General features: G+C 40.0%; 1 protein-coding gene across 1 annotated transcript; it reads right to left on the reverse strand.

The window, feature by feature from the left end:
* Nucleotides 1-1,135: 1,135 nt before the first annotated feature.
* Nucleotides 1,136-8,324, reverse strand: LOC118328370 (ATR-interacting protein-like; the record flags this gene model as incomplete). Its single annotated transcript, XM_035662067.1, is given in 8 exon segments — nucleotides 1,136-1,300; nucleotides 2,055-2,160; nucleotides 3,031-3,290; nucleotides 4,262-4,374; nucleotides 4,455-4,625; nucleotides 5,511-5,593; nucleotides 6,693-7,030; nucleotides 8,062-8,324. Coding segments are annotated over 7 exon segments (1,235 nt in total), but the record flags the coding sequence as incomplete, so codon positions are not given.
* Nucleotides 8,325-11,612: the final 3,288 nt, after the last annotated feature.

Below are 11,612 nucleotides of genomic sequence, written 5' to 3' on the forward strand. Positions count from 1 at the left end.
ATAGACAATGGACAATTTCTACCTTCATTTGCACATCCATTTGCACTGTTTTACTTCCATTTGCACTCCACTCCATTGCACTGCTTATTGTTTTGCACTGTTTTACTGTAGCTACTGTGTTTTAAGTTAATTTTATTTTAATGTACGTTTAATGTATGTAATGTACGATAAATAAATATTTATCTGTCTGTCTGTCTTGCCATAACAAATGATCAAAGAACTGCAAATTAGCTGCTTGAATGGTGGCAAAAAATGGCTGCTAATAAACATACCATCATATTTCATGGACGCCCCTTACCTGAAATAATGCTCTCCTCTGTAAAACATTAAAAAACAAACAAACCATTGAAAATGGATGTCCCGAGCAACATTATATGGTTTATGGTTTAAAGTCACACTACTTCCACATGTCACCATCCTAAAGACTTTGGATTGATTCTTCAATGCAGGTTTTTTTTAAAACTCTGTAATTGTTTCTACCCAGTCTAATAATGAAAGTCAGGAGAAAGTCCTCACTCTCTATTGAACAAAGCATTTAGAGACTCGCTTGTGAGTTTAGTATCAGTGGTTCTGAAACTTAAGGGTTGGCGCGATCAAGGATTTTGATTCTTATTTCTTCTGTTTGTTTGAAAAAATGTAACAAAATAGTAGTTGATGGAAATGTTGGCTCGCTTTTTTATGGTGAAAAGTCTATAGAAATATACAGTATAAAAATACAGATGAACTCTTGTGGCGTCCTTAGCCTGCCTTAAAGGCACCCACTGAATCTTGTTGGTGTTTTTAAGTTGCTACTTCAGTGTAAAGAGAGTATTTCAAAGTAATTATTTGGCATACAGGCTTGCAGAATGTGCAAGCTGATATATCAGTGAAAAACAGCATACAGTTCACAGGGACTCTGTAAATATTTGGTAATTATCTACATTAACACAGTTAATTGGTGGTGTTAAATGGTGTTTTGACATGTGGGTGTTTTCGTGCTGCAGTTACATCATTTGGCCACAAGAGGGCTCTATTGTCCACAGAACTGTTCAGCTGTAACTGTGCTTTGTTGTTTTGGAGTCTTCAGTGAGCAGCAGGTATCACAGTTAGTAAAGGTTCAGCTGAGCAGCTGTAATATCTCAGTCCATCAGTCTACCTTTTGTTTCTGCTAGTGGCTGCAGCTTCCGGTCGGCTCTGACTCAGCATGTTGAGTCCAGTTACAGCAAGACTCTGGACCGGACTCAGAGCAGCTCTGGGAGCTCCACCTTCACCGCCACCGACCGCAGCATCAGAGTGGATGAGAAAACCTGCTGACAGGCTGCTGAAATCATGACATACAACACAACATCACATGGGTTAGTCTTTTATAACAGTTCAGCTCCTTTGTGTTTGAACTGTAATGGTTACTACTAGTAGTTCAACAACCACCACTGTTGTTGAAACTATGATTACTACTACTCCAGTCAAACTCGTATCACAAAGGTTAATGACAATGTCCTTACAAATGACAAGAGGTTTTTCTTAATATTTGTGTTTTGGTGGATTTGGTGTGTGGTGACTGAAATGAGGTTGATGCATTAAGTGACTTCTGTTAGATACAGTTGATGTGATCATAATCACATTTTATTAATAGTCTTGTGTTACTATTGTCCTATATGTATGTGTTTTTTCAGTGAGCGATGTAGACTTAAATGCAAGATTTTCAAAAGGAAGTCTGGTGTGTTAGTTTTAGAAAGAAACTGAAGGATCCTGTCACACAGCATTATTGCGTTTACTCAAATGTATTAAGTCAGGGTAACTTCATTCATGAGCATGAATCCTCTTTTGATTGATCTGTTTGCCACTGTGCTGCTTCACTGAAGGAGCTGGGGGTTAAATGCCTTACTCAAGGGCACTCCTGTAGTAATAATGAGGGAGGAGTACGTGATGCTTGTTCACTCCCTGAGCCAGATTTAATCTGCCACTTCAGACATTGAACCGATATCCATTTCTCTCTTAAGTTACTGCTGCAGACACTTTCCTTATACAGTGCTGTGTCAGTGTTATATGTCATGGTTACAGTGCTGGGTGTTTACCTGGATGTCAGGTTGATGTCAGTCAGACTCATAGACAGCAAGTGAGAGAGGCCAAGGCTACTGGGAGACAAGGGCTGCTGCAACAACAATCCCAGCAGGACGGCACCTGGAGGACAACACACAAAACACACACACACGTTTCAGAGACAAAAATAGATCTTTTAAAAGTCCAAGATATTAAGATTTTTGGTCCCTAGCTCCAAAAACACTGCAATTTGATGAAACTTAATATAGTCTTTTATTAGATCCTCCCTGCCTAGAAAATGCTTTATAAATATTTTATGTCAAGTCAAGTGAGTACACCACAGTTGACCAAAGTGCTTTACACTTTAAAAAAGGGAAGTACAGAGATTGACAAAAAGACATTATGAATTTAAACTCTATGCTGCCAGTTTGTAACTCAGGTTTTCTGTCGAATGAAATCATCCTGAGCGACAGATGACATTAAACAACTGTTTTCACAGGCTGAGCAGTACTGACTGACCTTTATGTCTATAAAATGAGGTAATGACTCTCCACTGCTGTCAGAACGGCGTTATCACCAGATATAATTATGTACAAACACTCCAGCGTGATGTTAGGAAGGTTTAATATCTGTCTGAACTATTATGTAAAGCTTCAAACTTTTTTGTTCCTGTAGATAAAGACGAAGTGTTGTTTTGTTTTTGACCTGATTGACTGAGTATCAGTTCCGGGTTACAGAGAACACTGAGCAGATTACAGGGTAGAGGGAAAACTTACAGGTGTTCTTCTGTGTGGAGCAGGAACAGTTTTCTTTACTCATCAGTGTCAAACAGTACATTTAACTTTGGTTAATATTTAAATCCTGCATACTTGTAATATAATTAATGGATAAATAAATAAAGCTTTGTGTGCTATTTATGTCTTTATTATTGTTTTTATTTAACTGTGTTTCAGGTTATTTATTTCCATAAATCCTCTAAGGAAACGGCACTGCAGACTGACACAGACTGACCTCGGGGCTGCAGGTGTGCAGGTCTGACAGACAGGAAGGGGTCTGGACGGGACACCTCCTGTCTGTCATCAGATCTGCTGCCAGACGACCCTCTGTTTCCAACATCTCTCCGTGTCTTCACTGGTGTCTTCACCGGAGTTGTTCTGCACGGTACGTGGGCTCCAAACGTCTCCTTGGTGATGAAACCATTTCCTGTTGGAGAGGAGGAGCTGCTGCCGCTCCCATGATGCAACTGGGCGAGACTGCTCAGCACTTTAGGACTGAGACAAGAAAAATAAATAAATAAATAAATAAAAAAAGACAGAACGTGTTTATTGTGTATGAAAAGACTTTTTTACCCATAAACTCACATTGTTAAAAGAACAATCCCCATGAAATTACTTCTTCCACTATCACAATTTGATTAATTTGGTCCTTTAAGTCCAGAAGAACTGCATGATTAAATCATTTTAATGTCCATTTATATAAGTGGAGGACTCGGCTGGCAGAAGTCTCTGGTGTGCATGCTCTACGGTCCGCTGCAGCCCACAGTATGCATTCATCCAGGTAATTTCTGCAGATAGTCGCTTCTTTGGCTTCATGCACCACTGAGCAACTTTTATAGGAATGAGCGGAGCCCCACCTCCAATGCTGTATTCATTTCTCCTCAATATATCCACGGTCACAGTGGCCAACAGTTCCACTACAGTGTCATCTTTGAAATCTTCAAGTGTCTTGTTTTGTTCAACTAACAGTTCAAAACTCAAAGCTACAACAGCCTCAGCAGATATTCACCTTGTTGACTGACATCGGCCTATCTGCAAATAAAATGGCATTCATTCGTTTATCTGTTGTGTCACATCAATTTTGTGCTGTCTACACGTTGCGTTGTGGGTTATTTCCAACTCGGATATTGGAAAAATAATCACCTCCATTTTGCAGCACGAGCACACTTGCACACAAATACTGATGTGCTCCATGCAGAAACACGGACAGTGAGCGGCTCTGCGTCTCACATCTCGGATGAGAACAGAAATAGACTGAGCTGCAACAAGGCAGACGTCTTATTTGTAGATTTCTTATTTGCCCTGGCACAAAATAATAAAAAACTAAATATCTGAATTGGCCAAATTGTTCTTTTAAACATCCATATTGGCCCTAATATTCAGTTTACAAAGATATAAAATAGAGTAAAATAACGTAAAACATTTAACTGATTATCAAGTCTTTTGTTAGTACTATTTATACTGACCTGTTTCTACGCAGTGGGGAGGCCATCTTGTTTCTGTCTGAACTGTGCAGTTTGGTCTTTATCTCATTGATCTCTGCTTCTTTAAACTGCAGCTCTGACTGCAAAGATTGAACCTGAACATAGACAACATGTCATTATATGTTATTCTGAGGATTATATGTACTGTATACGTTTGTGTGTTTCGGTTTCTCACCTTCTTGTTGAGCTCCTTCTCTCTCTCGCTCTGCTCTCTCTGTCTCTGAGTCTCCAGCAGGATCTGGTTCTGTCTCTGGGCCTCCTTCTCCTGCTGAGCACCTTTCAGAGAGTCCCTCAGGACCCGGATCTCCCCGCTCTTCAACACAATCTCTTCCTCTACCTCCTTCAGCTAATAACATACACATTCATTAGGACATATTTATCCAGAGTCTGTTCTAGGGTTGTACAAGTCACTGTCGAATACTTTGATGTACTAAAAAGCTGACATCAAATGTCTAGTCAGATTCAGATGTTTTCAAAACAATATTCTAAAAAAGAGAGATAAATTTTAGAGACTGGACTGGTTATTTATTTATTCAAAAACCCTTTAAAAAGCAGTGGCACACCAGTGGACCAGTCATTGCAAACTCATGCTGTGCAGCCAAACATTGTTTGAACTCACAGTGCTTTATTTGAAATTCTAGTAGAAACACCAAAGTTTGAAAAAATACCAACAATGTCAGGCTGAACTTTGGGGAAATGGTGCAAATGAAGCAATAGTCATATAGAAAATGTCCATCTGATGAAATGGTGCAGATGTCACATAGCTTCTATGAAGAGTTGTAACTATCTGATACAGAACATACTGTATAGGATAGTGTCAAACAGTGAGGAAAATGTTATCCTTAAAGCTACTTAAGGGGAAATACTGTATGTTAAAAAGGTTAACATGGCAAGTGCATATTAATAAACGTTGTTGTACTGTATGTGCCATATGTAGCCATGTTATTAGTCATTTGTAGTCCCTGAACAGAGCTAATCAAATAAAGCCACTTTACAAGAGCCCTGCTTAACAAAAATCTGAAGTGATAGAAAACAATGAAAATGTATTCATGTGAAAATCTCTCATGCAAATGGAATATTGAATGCGCTGTTATGGCTCTGTGCACTGATTATGCAGTTCTGTTCACTGTGCTGATCTTCCAGTATGATTCGTTTTAAACTTGCTCTGCTGATCTTGTGTCTGTAGGATGTTTTTAAGCTTCATATAAAGTGAGAAATCGAAGCGTCTCACCTTCCTCTTTAGCTCTGCATGCTGAGCCTCCAGCAGACTGCAGGAGTCCTCTCTGTCCGACCCAAAGTGCTGCTGCTTGTTACCTGAACGGAAAACAACAGAGCTTATGTCAACATGTTCAACAGAAAAACACTTACTGCGTTCGCTGTTTGACATCTGCTTGTTAAAGGACACTGCAGTGGTTGTGTAGGTTTTAACACGGTCGTGAAGCAGAGGTGTATCAACACATCTTGGTGCAGTGTACAATAATGCAGACACATGCACAGATTCCCTACCTGACAGTATGTGCATGCAACACACAACGAGAGACAAGACAAATGGATTTATAAACTTATCAGTTTCTTATTTATCTGCAAACTCTCCTTACATATTCTGTCTGTATTTTCTCTACATTTATGGACTCATACAGGTATGGATCTTCATCTGTTTCCCTCTTTTGCTCGTTGGTTGTGCTTATGTTGCTACCCTTATGTAAATGTCACTTTACAACCAAGTTAACACATTTATCGTTTATCTTTATAAAAACATTCCTGTTGTGTATTTTTTTTGTTCCTCAGATTAGTTTAATGGAGATTCTCATAAATTAGAAACCAAACTAGGATTTCGTCAAGTAAATTTATCACTTTCATTTCTGCTTTTTAAAATTTACAAGAAATTGGAAAGCTTTGTGTTTGTGAATTCTATCTCTGAAAGGACACAAAACCGTTATCTGTGCCAAACACACATTGGCTGTTGGTCACATACAGAGGAACAGACTCTCTGTACCAGACAATGAGCCAAAACGTGGCACTTTTAATGTGATAAAGAAGAAATTTAACAGGCTCAGATGAGATATAATTCACAGTTACAATATTTTGGACTCACCACCTGGACAGATAACTTTGCATGTGTTTTCACACTTATTGTTTAAATGACTGTCTTAGCACATTTAAAGACATGTAGAAGTAAATAAGTCATCTTTTACTCTCAATGTTTATTTTCGCTGTATCTTCAGTCTCCACTGACTGCGATGAGTTACAGTCAGTGTTTATGCGCAGGTAGATTTTCACATAAATGAAATTAAACCGATTGCTGCCTGGAAGGAAAGAAAACTGATAAATGTTTGTTTCCTTAAATATGAACATAATTTGGCCAAACAGAGGAAAAAACGTTCAGCTGCGTTCAGTCCTGCTCTGAACTCACCGAGAGGCTCTCTGCTTGGTATCCCAGCATTCCCTCTGTTGCTGCTACTGAACCTAAACGTGTTCTCTCTGCTCTGATTGTTTGTGGCTCTGCTCACAGATTTGCTCTGCCCTGCAGCCCAGGACGGCCCGCTGGGAGGCTCCACTGGTTTCACTCCTGGTTTAGACCCAAGCCCAGATGCAGCAGCTGAGGTGATGGCCTGTGACGCGATGACATCGATCTCATCCAAGTCGTCCTGGGTGAAGTCCTCGTCGTCTCCAAATGGGTCATCAAAGGCCATCGCCGTGGCTACATCCTGGTTCAGACCTCGGAGACGCTTGGTGGGGGGGCAGTTCATGCTGTGGGGAGAGAGACAGACAGGTTAACGAGGCCAGGGGGCGGGTGTGCATAAAGCCACTCAAGATTCAAATTTGGTTTTAATTGCGTCCAAGAACATCATTTTGCTTCTTCATCTTTTTAGGATTAAGAATAAGTGCCAAGCATAAATGTTATGACTTGCCAACCGCATTAGTTCAGAGAGCTGCAGAGGTCTCTTAGGAGGGACTTTAATTTTATCTAAATTTAGGAATGACAGGTGGCAGCGTTACAGCCCAGAAGCAAAGGACACACTTTCTCTATATTCTGGAAACATAAAAAAAGAGACAAAGTCTGTGACAATACACTCAGACAACATTAAAAAAAGATTTAACCAGCAGAGATAACATGATGAATTCAATACAATCATCAATCAACCATATCAATATACTTTTACAACAACCCACCGCTGAATAAGGACACACAGAAACTACAGATTAAACTCATTCTAATATATAAACTTGCCAGTACAAACATTTAAAGAACTGTTTCATATTTAGGAGGACAAATAAAGGTGTATTAGATCTGAACATGTTATAGCACCTGGTTATGACTTCATACGAGACATTGTTTTTGTATTCAACTCATTTACAACTTCAATCCAGTCTCCTACTTTATGCTTTTGTATTATTTGACTTAAGTAAAATTGTATTTCTTCCTTTCTGGTACGTTTTATACACACTGGTGCTGAACTTCATTCTACTGTTTGGTGCTGGTTCAAGCTGATTTTCATATAAATGAACTGAATCCAAAGGCTGCTGCAGGAAAAGGAAGGGACGCTGTATTAACACCGATGGTGAGTTATTTAGTAAATGCTCCAAACACATGTTATTATGTGGTTTTTAAGAGTAACAACAGTGATGTGAGGAAAATAAAGAATGAATCTGAATCTATCTTCAGGCCAGAGTGACTGCAGGTTGTTAGTTTCTCACTAAACTCAGTTAGAACTTGTAAAAGACTTGTTAACTAAGTAATATATGTTCCTGGTTCCTAGTTTCTCTGGGTTTCCTGTTACCTTGTGAGCCGGTGCTGCTGCTGTCGCTCCTGTTAGCTGTTAGCTGTTAGCTCAGAAGACAACGATACTTCGTCACAACAGCGTTTAAATGTCAGTTAACGCTTCATGAAAAAACGACATTAGAGATGTCTGATGATGGCGGTCCTTCGGGCGGTGCCTCGGGACGAAATTAAGCGGTCAAATGGGTTAAATGGCCAAAACAGGAGCTAAATAAGATGAAGTTGAAGTTGTCAGGGTAAAGTGTGTTGTTCAACCCGCTGCGGTGCCGCTGATAATCTGACCAATCACAGCGCCGCTCTGACAGTCCGACCAATCACAGCGCTGCTCTGGCAGTCCGACCAATCACAGGCCGCCCATACGTCGGACTGTTGCTGTACAGGTCCCTGTTAGAGACAAACTGGACTAAACGCGCAAATGAAAGTCTCCAAAGGCTTTTCTATAATTTGGTAAACTGACCCCTCTAAGTTACATATGTTAATGATATTCCATACTATAATCAAAACTGTACAAAGAACCCAAGTGAACTGCAAGAAGTTTGTGTAAAACGAGGGATTTGGATGCATTTTCAGTAGATTATTTCTTGTTTGGGGAACTTTTTATACAATTTTCTGGCTGTATTATGTATTTTTTAAAATAATTTTTAACATACTTCATAGGCTTCTTTTTTAGACAAATTCAGTGTTTCCTTGTCCCTGACGCTTGGCCATTGTTTTATTAGACAATGTACTTTGTTATACTCTACTGTATGTATTTTTTATAGTTTTCTAGCACTCCTTAAGATCAAGAATAATGAAGAATAGTTCGACATTTTGGCAGTGGTAAAATGCGATTATTTACTTAAGCAAAAGTACCAATACCACAGTGTAGAAATACTCAGTTACAATAGAATTCGCATGAAAAAATATTGTCATATTGAGTCATATTATGCCAAATGCCCCTTTTCACATGTATTATATTATGAATTTATAATCATTGATAGTCTAATGTAAGTATCACTGTAAGGTTGCAGCGGGGCTAATTTGAATTTCTTCATACGGCTGTCTATAATATATCATATTTTATTCCACTGATTCTCATTGAATTGGTCCTAAAAAAATGCTAATACTGTACTCCACTGACACTTAAACTGTAAAACTGTTGGGACAAAAATTGAATTTTTGATAAGTGAGTGGGACTGTCCCTGCAACCGGCTCTATGCATTTAAAAAAAAAAGAAAGAAGAACCCCCTAAATAACAGCTACCATTTTGGTAATCTGACATTTACAGTTTTTATCCACCTTGTTATTTCAAAGGCTGTGGATGTTAATATTAATTCTCCTAATGTATACTCTTTTCTTTGTGGCTTTCTCAGCAACAGCCAAGTGTGCTTTCCATTTTTTAGAGCCACAGACAGGTCTGTGTGTCGGCAGCTGAGGCTCTAACAGTGTGTGTGCGTGTATGTAACTCTGACCATGCTCACCCTCTTCTCTTCTCTCCTTTCTCCCTCCAAGTCTCCCTGCTCTCTCAGCCTCCGTACTTCAGTAGCAGAAATGGCAAGAGCCCAGCGACAGCATCCAGATGCAAGCCCCATCAGCAGGCAGCCAGGCAGGAAGCCACAGCACACACACACACACACACACAGACACACCACACCACCAAACACACACATCCATCACTACATCTATCATCCAATCAGTATCACCGGTAATCACCCAGTATTCTACACGGTGGCAGGTTCCTCCTGCCACAGATTCAGCTCCTCAAATGTCTTAAAAAGATAATTCGCTGAATGGTTAAGGCGACACACACGCAGACACACACGACATACATTGACATATTTGGAAGGCCAAGTTGGTTACCCATAACCAACAATACAGTCAAGCAGGGTCACTGAGTGAACAGATGAAATGAAGCCTACATACATGTGTTATGTGTGTGTGTGTGTGTAAGCTGGCAGAGGAGAAGAGCGGCTGTTTACTCTCCATCTTGAGAGGTTTCTGATTCTGCCATGTTGTGGATTCCGACGTCTCCCTGATCTGTCCTCCCCCTGCAGTGTCCTCTCAGGAGTGATGACGCGTTGTCCAAATCACTAGAGAGACCTGGCATTCACATTAAGCGTGGGAATGATGTCCGCTGTGTTGGGATATTCAAGACATGTAAAAAATCTCTAAATTCTGGAGTAGCAAGTTTTGAAATGCAAGAGTCAAATCACAAAGACTTTTGCTTGCATTAGTGGTTGCTGCACCTGTAGCAAGAAAGTGTCATACCATAAGGAGGAAGAAAAGCCCAACGTAGCTGGTCAGATTAAGTGTTGGGCAGTAGGGGGTATTTTTAATTTTACAAACATGATTTTTGGGGGGGGCTTTGGTGCCTTTAGTTGGAATAGGACAGCTGAAGACGTGACAAGGAAAGTGGAAGGGAGAGAGAGAAGAGAGAAGAGAGAGGATGAGCAGGCCAAGGCCACCAGGTCAGTTGCAACCGCATGGTTGCAGTAGCAAGGAACTCCAGCCCTGGTATGGCCAGCCTCCAGGTGAGCTATTCAAGGCGCCCCAAGGGGAGTATTTTTTAACTGGGCTTTTGACCCCCTGCGAAAGAATGGATTGATCTGTTAAAATATTGATTATTCTTATATAGTGTCATGGTTTATTCAACCTAATTTCATTTTCTTTGTTCATTAGCGAGAAGACGACTGAGCGAAAACATTTATCAAGAGTGATCTTTGAAGACCGAAGAAGATGTGCATTTCATGTTTTTAGCAGCCTTTCAATTCAGACTTGTGCCGTGTTGAAAGTGGATCAACCAAATTGTCGGAACGCCAGTAAAATGCCAAATTTTAGAATTTACTAAAAACAACCTGGGTGCTTATTTAAGCCATGCAACAATGTTAACAATCGGCCTTAAGCATAAAGGAATGCATGTCTGAAAGGGTCTAAAACAATTAGGTCTTGATTTCAGACCCGGGCGGGGCAGGTAGACAAAAGCCCAGCTCTCCACGTCAAGGCCCAAGTGAACATTGCGGAATTTTATCCCACTAACTATCACCTAACAGGTTTTATCAGCTGTATAGTAGCACAGACTAGTTGACTTTATATCTGTTTCCCAGGTTGATTAGTGTTGAACGCCTGTGTTTGAAATTCTTTCAATGTTTGGTCAGCGATGGTATCCATACTAATGAGGGTCGCCAAGTCATCCAATATGTAAAGAAATGGAATAAGAAATTGTCCAAATACATTAAGAATGTAATTTCTTGTAACTTTTAAACCGTTGCGAGGGTTAGGGATAGGCTTACGTAGAGGCAAAACATATTGGAGCAAGAAACAAAATTGTAACAACATTTTCTGGCTTTATTTTTTTTTCTTAAACAGCATCGCTACACTTTTGAAGATAAGTATTTGATGATTTTGTCCATCAATTTGCCAGTAATGCTAGTCCAAGGCAAGTTGTCCAATGGAGTTAGCAAACTTCCCCAAACCGCGAAACAAAGATGCAGACACAAGCCGCAAACCTGCTAAATTCAAGGCTGGCGACGTTTGTTGCATGCAAGTGCCCCTCCTCTCTTCCATTACCTCCCT

This window comes from Morone saxatilis, unplaced genomic scaffold (assembly GCF_004916995.1).
Source record: "Morone saxatilis isolate NCDOM2014 unplaced genomic scaffold, NCSU_SB_2.0 Contig18, whole genome shotgun sequence".
In the NCBI taxonomy this organism is placed as follows: Eukaryota; Metazoa; Chordata; class Actinopteri; family Moronidae; genus Morone; species Morone saxatilis.